Here is an 18,247-nt window from a genome sequence, read left to right on the forward strand (position 1 = left end):
CAACCTACAGAAGCCCAAGCAGCTCCAAGCATCCCCCAGCTCACAGCCAGCAATGCTTGCTGAGGTCCTGCTCCCTCTACAGGGCAAAGCCACCTCAAGAGCACAACAGCCCTGCTGTTGGGCTGGAAAACCAGCCCCTGAGATGAGCCCCTTCATCCAAGAGGGATGGAGGAGTGGAACAGTGGACCCCAGTGTGGAAGATCCAGCAGTGTGGGTTCAGTATCCAGCGCCAGCCCCTAGTCCCTGGTTGGAGCCCAAAGCACCTGAGTACAGCAAGGGAGTTTCCAAAACTGAATGGGATGAGATGTTAACTACCACCAAAAACGCTGCTAAAGCCAACACGGAGAAAATTGTTCTCAGCTGGGTGTGTCACCACAAACACTCTGACCAAGAGAAACCAGGCAACCCCGTGTACTTAGCAGGACTGTGGAGCAGGTCCTCCTGGGGACAGCATCAGGGCACAGAAGCCCACCCAGGTGCCTATGGCTAGGAGAGGGTAACAGGGGAGGGCAGAAAGAGGAAGCTTAGAGCAGACTCCAGTTGCTGCTCAGAAAAGCCCCAGAGACAAGCGCACCGCACCCTCTTCCACCAGCTCCTAGCAGTCCTTCCAGCCACCCTTCTCCCAGTTGCAGAAGCACAGGGACCAGTGCCACTGCAGCAGGGAGCAGGAAGAACAAGAAGTCTCCATACTGATGGCATTCCCCTTGCATAGAACAGCGATTGACTCAGATGCAGATCTGGGCAGAATCTGATGCCCAGGTCCCTGTGCCTTCACCTGCCAGCCAGGCAAAAGGAACAGGACCTTGTGCTGTGCCTGCCCATCAGTTCCTGCTCCCATGCTACCACCTCCCACTCAAACAGTTTCCCCTTCTTCCACTCCACAGCCATTCCTCTCTGGTCTCACCACCCACTGTTCACCACTAGCTCCTTCCCAGCCTAAGCAAGTGAGTGCCATCCAGGAGAGCCAGCATCCATCCCAGCTGGCAAGCAGAGCACAGACCTGCCCAGAACCAACACTGCAGGCTCAGCACAGAGGGTGGCAATGGCTGCGTGCAGCTGCAGCTGGGCTTGTGCTGGTTAGCAAGCTGGGAGCAGGGAACACTGTGTAGGAGCAGAGAGACCAGGCAAAGAGGCAAAGCATTGGGAAGACCCTTGGCAGCTCCAGAAGCAGTGGGGAAAGCGCAGGGGTGTGCAGGGTGTCAGGCAGGGAGCAGGGAGGGAAAGCCATGTGGTGCAGCCGTTACAGCACAGGGGGAAGGAGATGGGAACAACCTTACCTGCACCCCTCAAGCCTGTGCACGGAGGGCGAGAGAACCGGGGAGAGAAGCGACAACAGTTAGGAGCTGAACCTGCCTCCTCCGGGGGCGAACGGCTGGGGAAGGACAGGGTTTGTATTGTCCCCTGGAGCTCGCACTGCCCTACACTCCCAGACACCCTGCTGACACCTTTTCTGTCACTGAGGACAGCTTTGCCTCCTCCAGCTCAGGATGCTGACTCCTACCCAACATTCACCTGACAGCAAACTGTGCCCTGCTTCCCTTGCAGGGCACACTGGGATGGGGCTGGTAAAGCCACAGGAAGGCACTGTGGGTGCTGTGCCAGGCCTGACCTCAGCCTCAAGCCTGGTGAACCCAAAAGCAGCAGGAAGAATATGGGGATCAAGACTGAGGGAACAGCACAGCCTCATGGCTGGGTGATGGATCTTACACTCCACAGCTTTTACCCAACCCCAGTCCTATAGCCAGCACCCTTTGCTCTCTGCTCTTCCCCAGGCGGTGGCATTTTGTCTTCCAACTTCCTTCTCCCACACTTCAAGCCCAGCTGAATGGGACTGGGGTAGTGCAAGAACAGAATGATATTGCCAGGGCTGCTACAGGACAGCCAGGCTGGCCCCTCCCCTCTCCATCACGTCCTCCACTCACCCAAGGAGCCTTTGGGACACAGCACTGCAGCCGAGAAGCCAAACTTGGTCTGGGGCCACCACACACCTGCCTTCAGGCTTTTGGGGCAGCCGTCATAGAGCACTGTGGAGACACACTGGTCACAGGGCCAGGCCACTGACACCAAGCCCCATGGCAGCAGCTGCCCACACTCCTGTGCCCACACTCACCCTCGCAGCCACTGGGCGTCACCTCGGCAAAAGGGCTGTCGCAGCTGTTGCACTGGCGGCCAATGACCCCGGGCCGGCAGTGGCACCGGCCAGTCTCCCTGTCACAGGTGCGTGAGGTGGAGCCCACGGGGTAGCAGTCACAGGGCAGGCAGGTGTCACTGCCTCTGGGGCGGTAGTGGAAGTCCTGGGAGGAGATGAGGACAGTCATCAGAGAGCCCACCGGGACAACAGCAGAGGCGGGCTGAGGACCCCCTGGAGCCAGAGAAGGTCAAGGCTTTCCCGATTTTCAAGCACCCCACTGCCCCCATCATCACCATGCTGGGCCAGGAAGGCTGTACAGAGGAGCTGAGCAGGGATCCAGCCCAGATTCGGGCACACAAAGCAGGGCCTCGGCAACTGCCAGGCCTTTGTGGGGGGACAAGGAACAGAATCAAGAACAAGCAGGGTTTCAGACAAGCCATGGTCCATGTCCCCATTGGCAGAGCTGCCCCTCACCTTGCAGTGGCACTGCCCATTGGTTTTATTGCAGTCGGGGTCAAAGCCCTTGTTCACATCACAGTTACAGGGCCCACAGGTGGGATTTCCCCACCAGCCCTTCGGACACTGCTGGTCTATCCTAGGGAGAGAAATACCTTTGATATTACAACAATCAAATTCTCCAGGCTTTGTTCTGCCACCAGTCCAACTGCTCAGCAGCTCCAAGGAGGAAGGTGGCACTGAGAAGTCCCTGGTTACATATCCAGGATGAGAGGTCAGCATGGAGCCAGGCCCAAAGGCCATGGTCCTGCCCTGTATCTCACCTGTGCTCGCAGTACTGCCCAAAGAAGTTCCCACTGCACTCGCACACATAGCCCAGGCGTGAGCCTGGCTTACGGCGACACACCGACTTGTTCTTGCAGGGGTTGAGGTGACACACATCCACACAGTCCCCTCCGTAGTACCCTGAGGTGTGGACAGAGACTACCATGTAAAGCAAATACCTTCTCCCTGCGAGGTGCTGGAGTACCAAGGAGTGAATTTAGGGGGCTCAGGAGGGATTCTGCCCTCCAGAAGAACTGACGAGTGTCTGACAGGGATGTGACTTGCCCAAGGCATGGACAGGAGAGCAGTCACAGGCCAGGATGGAGTCACAGGGGGAGAGGAGAAGATAAGCAGGCACAAAGAGCAGAGGACTGGCAGGGTGCTGGAGGCCCTACCTGGCTGGCAGACACAGGAGTAGCTCTGCCACTCATCCTTGCAGATGCTGTTGGCTGGGCAGGGGTTGGAGTCGCAGGGGCTTGGTACACTGCAGCCAGCCTCCACCCGCAGGGCATGACTGGGCTTGGGCAGCACGATCCCGGTGACGCTGCCACCCAGTCGCACACCCTGCAGTGCAGGTGACAACGTCAGTGAAGCTAGGACAGGCATAAGAGACTCCAGTTCTCCTGCCTTCCACAAACTCCCAGCAGCAGCCACTCCCCATCCTCCCTGTTTAACACTACCCCATGGCAACTCAGAGCCTTGAATGCCCAGAGGCAGAGTGACACCAGCAGGATGGATGCTGGCAGCAGTTGCCAGACTGGTTTTTCTAACCCTCCATGCAAACAGATCCACTGAAAAGGGAAGGCTCAGAGCAATGGACTCACCTGTATGCAGCCCCTCAGCCCATTCTGCACCTCGCCAGAGCCCAGGACTCCCCCCACATGCAGGTGTTTCACCTTCAGGCCATGCAGTTCATTTCCCACAACCACCGTGTCCTGCAGAAGGGAGTAACATGAGGCAATGGGCACCAGCCCTGTCCCAGCCCTCTCAGGGAGTGCAGAGGCACAGCCCTGCCTGTGTTTGCCGAGCATCCCCCACAGTTCCTGTCCTGGTGCCAGGGTCTTAAGCAGCACCTACCTGGTACAGCCCAAAGTCCAGGGTGAGGGTGATGATGTAGCGTGACTCTCGCCCACTGTGGACGTCCCGCAACTCCAGCTGGAGATCATGCCATTTCCCATCACTGAGCTGCAGCTGGTCCAGGATGAGGCTGGTGCTGCGCCCTGACCCCCTGCTCACTATGAAGGAGAGCAGGCCTCCAGCCAGCTGCAGAAAGGGAACAATAACACCAGCAGTAAGCGAAGACCTCATCAACTCTGGCTGCTTCCAGCCTACCATCCATCAAAGCATGGGGAGGGAAATCCATCCCCGCTAAATGCCTCTCCCCTCAACTACCCTCTGCTTGGGATAGAGCCAGCACGGAGAACAAGGTCCCCATGCTCTTGTGGGGCAGACAGCAGCAGAGGCTGAGCCATGGTGCTGTGGTTGAGGCCATGGCCATACCTGGCAGAGCAGGGTGGTGTACTGGCCTGCGTGGGCCTGCAGAAGCACCCCATCCTGCTGACGTGTCCGAAACGCCAGCCCCAGGTACCATGGCACCGAGATCTTCATGTCTGCCTTGAAGTCCCAGGTCAGGACACTGTTGCCCTGAAAATAGTGGGCATGGTGCATGGCTGGAAAGGAAAGTGGAGGTGAGGAGAAGGGAAGGGCACTTCACAGGGAGCACTACATGCAGGGACAGCAGAGTTAGTTCATCTCACATGGATCCATTACTCTGCTTCCACAACAGCCCCAGCATAGCCTCGCACAGCGTGCCCAGCAGTGTCCATTCACTCACCATGGCGGCAGTCTTTGCCCCCAAAGCCAACAGGACAGAGGCAGGAGTAGGTTCCCCAGCTGACAGAGCAGGTGCCGCCGTTCTTGCAGGGGCTGGAGTCGCAGAACGTGTGCTTGGCATGACAACCTGGAGGTATCAGTCACTTGTATCAGCCTCAACCAGTTCACCACCTCCTCCCAGTCCACATGGAAAGGCACCCCTGCCTGCTGCTTTCTCCCTTTTCCCCACTGGCAGAGGGGCAAGCCCTGCTGCTCAGTGTCTCCACACAGACCCTGCCTGCCCAGGGATGAGGGTTAAGGCTGTTGGTGCTCCTTATGCCAGAACAAAGATACTGTAAAGCTGGGCTGATGATCAAGCATCTCCCAGGTCAGCCAGCTCAGCAGGCTCTGCACTTGGGATCAGAGGGACATTCCCAGAACATTAGCTGAGGTGGGCATTGGATCATTTAGGGGGGCCTGAAGGTCTTGTTCTCCAGTGAGAATCTGCTCAGCTCCAGCTGTGGTGCCACAATGCTGTTACAGCCCAGCAGCACTGATGTGTGAGAAGGAGAAGCCATTCTCTGGGCAGTGGCTGGCAGGAGCAGAGGCACTGGTACCTGCAGCAGTTCCATTGTTGGCAATGTAAGAGGCCAGGTCGATGCGTTTGCTGTCGATGAACAGGTCTCTCATGCATCCCACAAAGTCCCGGTGAGTGATGGGGAAGTTTTCTGGCAGGTTGGGGACCCCTCCAAGGAGCAAGGGACCTGTGAGGTCCAGGGACCTGCAGGATCAGAAGCCCAGGGCTTTAAGTGGTACAGTGAGCTCACACTAGCCCAGCAAGCTCCCTCAGTGCACAGGGCTGGGAAGCAGACATCCTCAGGGACAGGCACACACAGCCAAGGTCTGGATGTGAAGGCCTGGCTCCTCAGGGATCACCTCTCCTCACCACAGCAGTATCAAGGAACTCACTTTTTCGAGCTGGTCTGCACACCTTCTGCAGCACAGGAATAGTTTCCAATCTCACTGCCGAACTGCAGGGCCACTGAAGCATCACATTCATCTATTGTCAAGATGGCCACCTTGTCTGTGGAGGGGCCCTGCACCACCCCCAGGGTACTGACCTTGGGCTGAAAGCAAATGAAGGGTGTCAGCAGCACACATGCCCCAGACCCAAGCACCCAAGGGTTCATACAAGAGCAAGGAAAGGCCTGAGCACGGCCCAGGCTCAGTTGTGCTCCTGGAGGTGTGAGCAATGCAGGAATGAAACCTCCAGCCAAGCCCAGCAAACAGCACCAGAGAGGGACATGGGCAAGGACACCGCAAGGAGCACATTGCTGCAGCCTCCAAGTGAAGTCCTGAGTGTCAGTCTGTCCCTGTACCCAGCTGTCTGTTCCATTGCATCCATCCGTAAGGGCTGAAAACCTCCTCTACCTTCTCTCCAGAGTCCCTGCCATGGGACAGAGTCAGAGAACAGGAGAGACCCAGAGCTGCTTGTGGCGATAGAGAGCCATGAGTGTTGGGGACAGCTGGGACACACGTACCTTGTTGTAGTAGCGGAGCTGCAGCGTGTGCCACTGCCCATCACTCACACCCCCCGGCAGGTAGGGGCTCACTACTGTGCTGGACTCTCCTGAGGAGACAGGGATGATGGCAGGCTGAGGGAAGCCAGACAGCCTTCAGATGTTCCCACACTTCCTAAGGTACCAAACCCACTGTGCTACTGATGGACTTGTGAAGCTCATAGTGACACAACAGGACAGAAGAGCAGCAGAGACACCAAAAGGGTTTGTCCTGGTTTGTGCTCACAAACTGCACTCTTAAGCCCAGACAGAGTCCTAATACACACAATTCATCCCCTGTGCTGTCCACTGATGCTCACCAACACTTCTTAACCCTGCTTCCCTTAGCACAGGTTCCATCCAGGGCAGCACTCTTCTCTCCCCACTCAGCACAGGCCTTTTCACAGCTCCCATGACACAAATCCCACAACAGGCAGGGCCAAGTGTACCTGTGGAGTATTTCAGCTGGATCTGCCCCTGGATGATCTCCACTGCCAGGAAGTCGTGCCTCTCATTCAAACGCCCATTGTAAAGCAGGAGGCCACTGGGCTCCACAGTGCTGAACCTGCGGCAGGGTAAAAAGAAGGAGGGCAGGGTGTGTGCAAGGAGCACGTGGAAACCCTCTTTCCCCTGTGGCATGCACCAACATCCTAGCACAGGGACACTAAGCCCTGAGCACAGGGACCTGGCATGGAGGCAGAGAACTGGAAGCAGCAAAGAATAGAGGCACAGTAGGAATAGACCAGCTGATGCCAGTGCAGGTTCAGAGCCCTTTGGCTAAAGATGCCAGGGCAGCCCCACGGGGAAGCAAAGCCAGTAACACAGGAGTCTGGCGAGCATTAGGCAGTCCTTGCATTGGCCCAGTGTGCTGTGCATAAAGAGCAACCAGAGCAGGGCCGGGTGAACCAAGGATGCCGGTGTGCAGCGGAGGAAAGAGAACTCACGAGAGGGCAAGGGTGAAGTGGAAGCGCTGGCGCAGGCCCCGGAACATGATGAAGGATCGCGGTGGGAAGGAGCGTGTGGACACCTCGCAGAAGGGCATCTCGAAGCCGCCCGCTGGGCACTGGCAGCGGAAGCCGCCGTCGGCGCCGTTGGTGCAGGTGCCCCCGTTGCGGCAGGCGCCGGGCACACACCGCCCCGCGCGGCTGTCCACTTCACAGTTCTCGCCTGCAGAAGCAAGGCCACGGGCTTGGGACGCATACCCAGCAACCACCCATGTGCTCCTTGTCTTGGGAATGCAGACCTCAGCCTGGATTCGGGACAGGGCAGCTGAGGGGAAGGAGTCTGTGGAGCAGCTAAGGCCAGTGAAGGGTATGACACCCAAGTCCTCCCCACAGTAGCCAGTGAGCTAACAACCACGGCCAGCCCGGCACAAGCCACTGGGCTGGATTGATGCCACGTCCCACTGAAGGGGCAACTTTGGATCCAGTACAGCATGAGAATGTGACAGGAGGGCACTGGCCACAGCCGGGCTGCAAGGCCTAAGAATAGAGAAGTAAGCCAGGGAAGTCCTGGTAATGCTGAGAGTGCCTCCTTGGGCCCTGCTCCCACACAAACCTGGGACAGGCATCTTAGTCCTGTCTCTGGGGTGTGGGGACAGCCCAGTGCCACTTAGCTCCTGTTAATAGCTATAGAAGTATCACCCATGGCACTGGGAGCTTCCAAACACTGCATGCAAGTAGGAGCAACATGAGGAACAATGAATACCCTGGCACCTTTACCCTCACCACCCCCACAGTGCAGTCCAGGGCATCTGTCAGCCCATTTTCCTGTGCTAGCTATCCCTACAGAACCCAAGGAACTACTCAGCTAAAGTCCTACACCCAGGCCCTGCTCCCATTACTTGCTCTGTGATACACAAGGAGGATGAAGAGACAGCATGAAGTGACAGGCAAATGAGCTCATTAACCCTTCTACTAATGGCTGTTCACGCTTCAAATGCCGGAGGTTAATTACCACTGACTCTGCTTATCTCACCAGGAGCCACCTGCAGAAGAGCTCCAGGCAGCCATCTGCTGCCACGCTCCCTCCAGGCAGTGAGAGCAAGGCAGGGGATCCCTCCTCAGTAGCTGAAGCCGCCTCCCCTCATCCCCCAGTTGCCAGTTCTCCACAGCCTGTTGTGAACTTGTGGCAACAAGACATTGGCTGGGCTGTGAATTGCCCTGCCAGTGTCCCCAGCTAGGACCAGATCTGCCTGGTGGGACACCTAGGCCCAGTCTCTCCTGTTCTGGGTGGGCAGCAGCTTAGCCACTGCACATGGGACCAGTGTGGCTGCACACCTCTGCCAGACCAGCTGAGGACTGGCACAGCCTGAAACCAGCAGACGGTCCCAGAACCCATCACCCTCCTGGCACAGTGCGTACCCGAGAAACCTCCAGTGCCCCAGTCCTGCATAGTCTAGCTTAGTTCTCCTGCTCTGTAAGAAGGGGTGGAAAGTGATGGCCAGGGTCCCCAAGAGTCCTCCATGCCAACTCCCTACAAAACAGATTTCTATGGCAACCTCAGCCCTGCACATGCAGCACCATGGAAACCCAGAGCTGGGAGCAGAGCTGGACCTGTGCAGGCACAGAGAGGCTCTGACACCCGCTGCCCTGGTGGGAAGAGCACCCGCCAGGGTGACAGCAATGCCAAGGGTCTCACCCACCCCGCCCCCCAGGGCCCAGCACCCACCGCTGAAGTGCTGGCGGCAAACGCAGGTGTATCCCCCCTCCTTGCGGGTGCAGATGCCCCCATTCAGGCAGGGGTTGGAGTAGCACAGGTTGATCTCCGTCTCGCAGTAGTCCCCGGTGAAGCCCTGGGGACAGCGGCACCGCAGGCCGGTGATGGGGTGGATGGGCCGAAAGAGGGTGGAGTGAGAGGCGATGAAGGGGGCAGAGCTGTCAAACTTGAGGACGGAGATGCACTTCATGTAGTTCTGGCAGGGCTCCCGCAGGCACACGTTGTCGTCGAAGGGCAGCACCTCCAGCATGGAGGTGCCTGTCAGCACCATGCGCTTCATGTACAGCTGCTCCTGCAGCTCCTCCGAGCTGAAGTAGCGCCTGCCCCATGGTGCCAGGGCTGAGAAACTGACATTGAGTACCACGCCACCCACGTCTGTGTCATTCTGGATGTTGAAGATGAAGATGTCCTCCTTGGGTGTTGCAAGCACAGTGGCCACTCCTTCCAGGAAGGTGGACAGCAGCGGGGAGAGGAACCGCTCCTGCCACATGTTCTCCAGCCGCACCGTGATGCTGTTGGCCAGCATGTCCTCCGTGATGATGATGACCCGCAGGACGCACTGAGCTGTCACGCTGTGGATCCCGTCTGTTGGAGGGAACAGGAACACACTGCAGGTCTCTGTCTGCTGCTTGGAGGGTCTCCTCCCTCCCAGGGCAGAGCCCTGCACCCCAGTGTAGCCCCTAAGAGGTCAGTCCTTGGTAAGGAAGCTTGGAGCCACAGCCACAGAGGCTAGCAGGGGACCACCTGGGATGGAGGGGAAGTGGCTGGTGTGGCTGCACCTTCTACCCCCCATCAGATTCTCCACAGAAAGAACTCTCAGGTTTTCTCCTTGTCCTGGATCTGGGCAGCAAACAGCTCTCAGGAACAAAGGTGCCCAGGAACAGAAGGAAGTCTCAGCAGGAGGTTTGGCAAACACAGGAGCTGATGCCAGGGCCTGGGGTGTTTTGCTTCCCTGCTGTGCCCTGTCTGCCTTCCCCATGCTGCCTTTTCCTGTGCTCGCTCCTGCCATTTCCTTCCTCTCTCCTCCAGGCTCTCCCAAGCTTTTGTGCTGGTTTCCCTGCTTCCCCCCTTCTCACCATCTGCTCGGCATCTCTTCCTCTCTCAGCCCATCTCTGGTTTGTTTAATTCTCTTTAATCTCTATTTTCCTTGGAAATAAACTCCTTCCCTTTGGGATGCCACACCACATGAGCAGTCTCCCAAGCAGGAGCAGAGGAGCATGCAGGGACACTCAAAGTGTGCCTGCCTGCTTTCTCCCAGACCCTGGCCAGCAGCAGCAGCTCACCCACTGCACATCAGGTGCACTCTCAGCCAGTGGCTCAGGCTGCAAGGGGCACAGGCAGCACAGCAAAGCCCAAATGGGCAATGGTGCAGCTTCCACCCTGGCAGATCTGTGATCATGGGCCCCTGCCTCACCTACCCAACTCCCAGAGACCCAAAGGATCCTGATACCCCAGGATACTCCAGACACCTTTGCTAGCAGCTTTGGCCAGGGCAACCAGCTGGGAGAAGCCTGTCTGCTGATCCCCAGGAGGATGCCTCCTATCACCTGGTCCCCTCCTTCTGGGCCTCCAACACAGGCTCCAGCAGGCAGACCCAGACTTCAGCATGGCAAGACAAGACTGTGCCAACCTTGGGGGCCCCAGAAATGCTCGATGGGGCTCATAAAGAGCCTCACTGCTCTTGAAATTAAGTGATCCATCTTCCAGCCCATTGCTAGCACCCCAACACTGGTGCCCCCTGGGAATTAGCAGCACACAGCTGTCACTTGTTGCTCCCATCTCCCACTCCGAATTCACCTGGGAGCCTCAAACCCCCACATTTCCATGGAAAACTGGCTCTCCAACATCATACCAAGACAACAGTGACTGCCATGACTAATCCTGGATCCCAAGCCTTGCTGTAACCTCCCCAATGTACTTCACCTCCTCCAACCCAGTGCAAGAGGCACAAGGAGCACCAGGATTCCAGGCACCCCAGTCAGTCCCATCCCTGATGAGGATTGGGTGTGCAAATGCCAGCCACTCGTCCCTCATCCATGCCCTAGCTCCAAGCCTCATACAAAGCTGCCTTTACAGTTCTCTTCCCACAGCTGCTGTGCTGCAAAGCCTTTTGATTTCCCTTAGCCCCTGTTTGAAGTTTGCGGTGCAGGAAGATTTACAAATTGAAACATCTCCCTTTCTTCCACCTCTCTCTTCTACTCTTCAGAAGGTGAAAGCTTTCTAGTGACCCTGCAAATTCCTGCGCAAGAGCAGCCTATGCACCAGGACTGCTGCTCTGGAGATAAGGCTGGCTCCAAGCTGGGGGAGCAGCGTGCCAGTAGAGTCACCCAGGAGCTAATCTCCTGGAGGAAAGGGGGGCTGCTTCTCTCTGAAGTCAAACTCCTCCCACCCCATATGGAATCAAGATGAGATAGCACCCCTCTGTGTGACACCCTGCCTGCTCTGGCACAAGGAGCAGTATGAGCAGCAGCAACTCAACAGCTCCATTCAGCATCTGGTTGGACATGCCAGGGTATCTAGATCTGTCTGGGTCCAGGGCAAGGAACTGGCATCATCACCTGCATTCGCCAAGGGACATTCTCTCTGCAAGAGGCTCATGGGGTACTGAGACCACCCAGACCTTGGGAGGCAGCTGTGTGAGGAAAACCACAAGTAACACTTGGCATAAGACGCTCCTCAAGCCACCATCAGCCTGGCAGCTCCCCCTGAGGAACCACCTGGTGAGACAGTATCCCAGGATGCCATCTCTTTGACACCAGCTCTTTTCTTAGTACACAGCTCTCCTCTCCTCTCATCAAAGCAAGCATGAGGTCCACAGGAGCCCAGCTCCCTTCCCTCTCCTCTCCAGCTCATAGCTCACTGAGAAGCAGCCACAAAGCCTGGGGACAGCTCTCACTCTCCCCAGGGGCTGCTGAGCATCCAGCAGATATCTGCCTAATTTATGGCTGTTATTAGGCTTGGTTGACACGATGCTGAGGGCATCCTAGGGCAGGCTGGAGGCCAGTAATGCCTCACAGGAACAACAAGCCTATGCCTGGGGAAGAAACTGACTTGGGGAGAACTTGAGCCTTTGGCATTGTCCATCCCACAGCAGGAAAGCCAAGCATCCCTTTCCCAGTTCCCCACAGCAGTGTGGAGCCAGGTCTGGCCCAACAGCCCTCCTCAGTAAGCCCCCCTCTAACACTGTCCCACCTCACCATCACACCCAAGGCTGCCTCCCCCCTCTATGCAGAGGGAAGCAGATGGTTAAGAGAATGACCCACTGCAAATGGGGAAAGAAAAAAAACTAAAGCTACCAGAAGAAAGCCCAAAGCTAGCTGGAGGCACTGACCCCCCATGGGAGGCATTTTAATCACGAATGCTCAGCCTTTCTGATTAAATCCTGTGGCTGGAGAGCTGGTGCCTGGTGAATATTCACGCAGCAGAGTGAGAAGTCCTAACACAGCTACAGGGAATGGAGCAAGGAAAAGAGACAAGGGGCTATAACCCTTGTGCTGGACAGCATTGGGCCATTGTGTTTGCAATCCCAAGACTGACAATTACCACCCTGAAAAGCTAAAGAAGAGCTCCATGTCCTCTTCTGAGTGGTAGCAACAGCGTCCAAGAGAGTAAACCCACTATTTTGACTGCAGTGGCCACCCAGAGACAGCAAGGGTGCTCTGGGGGCAGACAGCATGACTTTCATGTTTGCAGGTGAGGAACAGTAAAACATTTCTAGACAGAGAAGTCAGGAAAAGAGAAGAGTATCGGTACAGTGAACATTCCTCATAGCCGCTGTAGGGCTTTGGCAGACCTCTCAACATTTTGATAACACTTTACCAGTTAAAATATCGTGAAAGTAAATCAAGCTCCCATCACCCAGCACAGAGGATGAATGTCATTATCCTGCAGCTGAGCCTCCACACTTGTCACCAAGCCCACAAAAACCAGACTGAAATGGTTTAGAGTCAACATAGTGTCAGTCTCTTACACTGCCCCAATTTCACAGTGCTGCTTGCCATGGACAGCCCCTCCATCCCACTGTCCTGCATCCTCAGCGGCCAAGAGCAGATTTTAGCAGCCAGAGGTATCCACACACCTATGAAAAGCTGAGGTCAGTTTTGAGGCTATCAACCCCGCTGGAAAGGCACTGGTTTGTGATGGCCCAATTCTTCTGCCTCCTACAAGGGGCTGAGCTAAGAATACACATAGCTCACAGGCAGGCAAAACGGTCCCTTGCCCTATGTTTTATGGGGATTCTGCCTCCCTCAAATGCACCATAAAGGCAGGGAAGCCACTCCCTCCCCTAGGATGTTGACCCTTGGGGCACCCACATAGGAGCTACTGCTGCCTTGCAGCAGCAGGAAGGTGCTCTGTCACGGCACAGTGTCCGAGGCAGACAATGCAGCCACGTCTGAATGTCCTGGCTGCCAGCCCCACAAACCCATCCTCTCTCTGCACACAGCGACAGCATGGGGCCAGCGGAGCTGCCAGCTGGGCGGGGGGCTGCCAACAACAAAGACTGAAAAACCAAACTAGACTTCCACCTCCACAGCCAATATAAAAGCCAACAAAAGACCTATTTTCCAGCCTCTCACTTCCCTCGCCAGAACAGCTCTTCCCCTTCCATCGTCTCCCCTCCTTCGTGAGCACACCTCTCCCATTCTCCCTTCCCGCTGGAAGATGACGACATTCTAATTGCAAGGGCCCCCTCGCCATGAGGCGGCTCGATACAGGACTTCAGTATGCGATTGTCTTTTGCCTTTGTGCAGGGTTAAGTGTGTGAGGAGACAGGGCTTGCATTAACATACTGGGGCAGAAGCTAGAAAGGTCAAAACCACCCTCACCTCTAGCAATGAGCATGTGTTTGCCTGCAGCCGCTCTCGGCCAGCCCTGTGGCTACAATTAGCCCCCACAGAGCACCAGCCCACTGCCAGGCTGGTGCTGCTCATGTACGGATCTCCTTTTAGAGCCCTCGCTCCATCTTTTGAAAGAGATCCTCCTCTCACCGAACAAGGCAGATCGAGAGAGCTAAAAGGGAAGGCAGCTGGTAGCTGATGATCAGCGGAGCATCACAATTTTCAGTACAGCTCCCCAGGAACTCCTGGCAATTCAGTGCTTGGCCCCTCCAGAGAGGGCTCTTGCCCTCTCTCCCGCAGCCACTCCACGGTTCAGCAATGGACAGATGCCTCCATTTCAGATCATGCATCCACCAGCTAAGAAAGGCTAGTGGTGAAGGCAAAGCTCAGGCCCTGGGAGCTCCAGGTCCAAACCCTTCTTGCCCACAGGCGAGCCTCTAGGTTTATCTTTGTCCTGTCCTCAGCTGGGCTAGAGGGCACCCCAATACCTCACAAAGCCACCACCCCTGGCTACACCTAGCACCTGCGTTTGGATACTCCAACAAAACACACTATTCAAGAGTTCCAGGCATTGCAATCAGGTTTGCCACAGCTGTCCCCTGCAAGAGGGGGGACAGCCTGTCCCAGGCTTTAGAAGCCACCCTGCAAAGCAAGTGTTGGCAGGCACCACAGCCAGAATCGGGACTGAACGGTTTGCTATTAGCAGAGGGGTGTTTAAGAGGGCTCCTGCACTGAGCTGAATCTCTCCCTCCTGTACGGAGCCAGGGAAGCACTCAGTCCCGGCAGAGAGAAGAGCCACCTGGGCTTGGGAGCAAAGCAGTGTACTAGCCCCTGGGCCAGCAGCCTGGCCATCCTGGGAACTGCCGCTTTCCTGAGCCAGCACCCTACAGCACACAACACAGTCTGGCTGGCCACAGCACCTCCAAAGGTGCCTCCCTAGCAGCCAGAAGTGATCTCACAGCTCAGTAACAATGCTTTGTTCTTGCAGACCATTTCCAGCCTTGCCCCCTTTACAGAGTGCTGCTCAACAGCTTGCCTCCCCTGCCACCCTTCACACCCCTCCAGTACTATTCTCTGACTGGAATGCACTTCCAATCCAAATCTTGTTAGCAGTCCTCAACCCAATCCCCAATGCACAATGGGCTGCCCCAGAAGGACCTCACCGAGCACCCCCCCAAAGGTACTGTACCACAGATTTAATGATTTTCACCCCCTACCTGAGACAGTCACCAGCATGGAGGCCACAAGCGGACGGTTGTTGTCCAGCTTACGGCTCAGCCTCAGCTCCCCGCTCGATTGATTTACAATCAACAAGTGTAGTTCATTTCCCCGCTCAAAGGTGTAGAAGAGGCGGTCAGATGCATCTGGGTCATATGCTGGGACCTTCCCTATGACCCCCAAGGGGAAGGTGTTGGACTTATTGGACACGTAGTTATTGAACAGGATTTGGAAGTTCTTCAGAACAGGACTGTTGTCATTCTGGTCAATGAGTTTGATGTGGACTGTAGCTCTGCTGACCAGAGGGGCAGAGGTGGCCTGCACTACAATCACATATTCAGATTTTGTCTCATAATCCAAGTCTATCAAGGCTGTGAGCTCCCCAGAAAAGATGTCCATCTGGAATATCTCAGGGATGTTGCCTTCCACAATTTGGTACATGATCTGGGCATTGGGTCCCTCATCTGGGTCAACAGCTGTGATCTGGGCCACCACAGAGCCTACGATGCTGTTCTCCTTAACCAAGACCTCAAACTCTTCAGCAGGAAAGACGGGGGCATTGTCATTCACATCCTGAATGGTAACCTGGATGTGGACAGGAGTTCGCTGAGGAGGGATGCCCCTGTCCACAGCATAGGCAGTCAGTTCATAGACAGGAACGTTCTCGCGGTCCAGCCTGCGCACAGTGCGAATGATCCCCGAGGTGGGCTCTATGGTGAAGTCCCCATCCCCATCCTCCCCGTTCTGGAATGTGTACTGGACTCGCCCATTGGTGTGGGCATCCCGGTCGGTGGCAGAGATCTGGAGCACACTGGTGAAGGGAGGCGCATCCTCAGAGATCATGCCCTGGTAATGAGGGCTGACAAACTGGGGGGCATTGTCATTAACGTCATTCACCATGATTTCAACATATGTGGTGTCTGCCTTCTGGGGGATCCCATTGTCCTTGGCAGTGATAGCCAATGTATATGTGACCTGGTCCTCATAGTCCAGTTCTGCCTGGAGAGTGATGGCCCCAGAGTCTGGATCAATACGAAACTGAGGGACATTGTCTTCCAGGCAGTACGTGATGCGGGCATTTTCCCCCACGTCATCGTCTGTGGCACTAATCACCACCACGGTGCTGCCCACAGGCCGGTCCTCATTGATGCTCACGGAGTAGTGGGCACTCTGGAACACAGGTCGGTGCGTGTTAGCATCAGTGATGTTGATGTGAACGTGGCAGTTGTCACGCAGGGTGCGATCAGAGGCTGTCACGGTGAGCACATAGCGCCTCTCCTGCTTGTAATCCAGTGGCAGAGACAGAGTGATGAGCCCCAGGCCACCTTGCGTGCTGATGGAGAAGCGGTTCCGTGTATTGCCTCCTGTGATCTGGTATGTGATGGCACTGTTCACGTCCCGGTCCACTGCCGTGACACTGAGGACACTGGTCCCCACAGCTGCATCCTCGTTCAGGCGGATGAAGTATTCCTTCTGGGTGAACTCAGGGCGGTTGTCGTTGACATCCATGACAGTAATGGTGACGCTGGCCGAGGCGGATAAAGATGGAGAGCCATGGTCACGAGCCTCTACCCCAAAAAAATAGTGCTCGACTGATTCCCGGTCCAAGGGCCCACTGACTGTGATCCACCCCGTGGCACTGTTCACCACAAAAGGTGTGTCAGCCGAGACCCCTGTCAGTTTATACTCCAGGCGCGAGTTCTCGCCATAGTCTGCATCCACGGCCTGGATGTGGATGACAGAGTGGCCAAGGGGAGCATTCTCCAGGACAGAGATTTGAAAAGGGGTGCTAACAAAAATGGGGGCATGGTCATTGATGTCCACCACCTGGATACTCGCCATGCCAGTGTTGTTAGAAAGAGGAGGACGTCCCGCATCCTGAGCCCGAATCCTCAGGGTGTACTCTCGCTCCACCTCAAAATCCAGGGGAGCCACCACCTGTATTTCCCCAGTGACACTGTCAATGGAGAACTGGCCACGACTGTTCCCACTGATGATGTTGTAGTGTACCAGCGCATTGTTGTCCTTATCCAGGTCCGTGGCGGTGACACGCAGGATCTCGGTGTGGGGCCGTATGTCCTCCCTCACTTGGACAATGTAGCGCTTCTCGCTGAACTGAGGGATGTTGTCATTCTCATCAAGGACCGTGATGTACACCTTGACAGTGGCAGAGCGGGGCCCTGGCTCCCTACCCTGGTCATTGGCTTCCACCACCAGGGAGTACTTCTCCATCTTCTCCCTGTCCACTGGCCCACTGGTGGTGATGAGGCCAGAGCGGGGATCAATCTCAAAGACGTCGTAGGCAGCCCGTTCATTCACAAAGCGGTAGCGGATGTTGGCGTTGGGCAGGGAATCTACGTCGGTGGCCCGCAGCTGCAGAATGGGGTATCCCTCCTCAACGTTCTCCCGGATGGTCTCCCGGTACTCGCCCTGCTCGAAGACGGGGTCATGGTCGTTGCGGTCAGCCACAGTGATGGCCACCATGGTGGTGGCGGAGAGCCGCGGTGACCCGTGGTCAGTGGCCGTCACTCGGAAGTAGTGCAGGTCCATGCTCTCGCGGTCCAGGGCCTGAGCGGTGGTGATGAGCCCGGCCTGCGGGTCGATGCTGAACAGATCCCGCGAGCGGCTGTTCATCAGCGCGTCCATGGAGTACACCAGCCGCCCCGCCTCGCCCCCGTCAGGGTCCTGGGCCGCCACCGCCACCACCGCCGTCCCCGCCGGCTGGTTCTCCGCCACCTCCGCCTGGTAGTTGTACTGGGGGAACAGCGGGTGGCGGTTCGGGGCTGCGCGCCGGGCCCGCCGCCCCGGGGCCGGCGCCGGGACCAAGGGCAGCGGGCGCGGCCGAGCGGCGCGGGGCGGGCAGCGCGGCGGAGAGCGGCGGCGCGGCGCCGGGGGCAGCCCCGGGGGCACGGCCGCCGTCCGGCACGGTAGGGCGGCGGGACAGCCCCAGCGGGCCGGCGGACCCCAACCTGCCGGCGGCGGCGGCGCGGTGGCCCCCAGCCCGGAGGGGAACAAAGGGAGCAGCAGGAGCGGTAGCAGCAGCAGCGGCGGCGGCGGCTGCTCCCGGTGGCGGCGGCAACAGGAGCGGCTCGGGGCGGCCACCGGCTCCTCCGCCGCCGCCATGGCGCCTCAGCGGCCGCCGCCCGGCCCGAGCGCACGGCGGTGGGCTCGGCGCTGCCCCCGCTCGCGCC

The 18,247-nt window shown here is 57.2% G+C and overlaps 1 protein-coding gene across 2 annotated transcripts in view; it reads right to left on the bottom strand.

Moving 5' to 3' along the window:
- The window catches only part of CELSR3 (cadherin EGF LAG seven-pass G-type receptor 3), a 31,445-nt gene extending 13,198 nt beyond the window's left edge, over positions 1-18,247 (bottom strand). Inside the window, exons 1-17 of one of the 2 annotated variants that reach the window (XM_066326689.1) lie at positions 15,056-18,247; positions 8,953-9,585; positions 7,227-7,449; positions 6,732-6,847; positions 6,265-6,353; positions 5,693-5,850; positions 5,341-5,504; positions 4,746-4,871; positions 4,412-4,581; positions 3,989-4,174; positions 3,736-3,846; positions 3,307-3,475; positions 2,911-3,052; positions 2,606-2,726; positions 2,111-2,294; positions 1,923-2,024; positions 1,278-1,292 (exon numbers count right to left, since the gene is read on the bottom strand). In XM_066326689.1, the coding sequence (XP_066182786.1) occupies positions 1,278-1,292; positions 1,923-2,024; positions 2,111-2,294; positions 2,606-2,726; positions 2,911-3,052; positions 3,307-3,475; positions 3,736-3,846; positions 3,989-4,174; positions 4,412-4,581; positions 4,746-4,871; positions 5,341-5,504; positions 5,693-5,850; positions 6,265-6,353; positions 6,732-6,847; positions 7,227-7,449; positions 8,953-9,585; positions 15,056-18,179 (5,833 nt within the window). In that variant the 5' untranslated portion in view covers positions 18,180-18,247. The remainder of the gene's footprint in view (positions 1-1,277; positions 1,293-1,922; positions 2,025-2,110; positions 2,295-2,605; positions 2,727-2,910; positions 3,053-3,306; positions 3,476-3,735; positions 3,847-3,988; positions 4,175-4,411; positions 4,582-4,745; positions 4,872-5,340; positions 5,505-5,692; positions 5,851-6,264; positions 6,354-6,731; positions 6,848-7,226; positions 7,450-8,952; positions 9,586-15,055) is intronic. The other variant, XM_066326690.1, reaches the window with a different exon arrangement.

This window comes from Sylvia atricapilla, chromosome 11 (assembly GCF_009819655.1).
Source record: "Sylvia atricapilla isolate bSylAtr1 chromosome 11, bSylAtr1.pri, whole genome shotgun sequence".
Lineage (NCBI taxonomy): Eukaryota > Metazoa > Chordata > Aves > Passeriformes > Sylviidae > Sylvia > Sylvia atricapilla.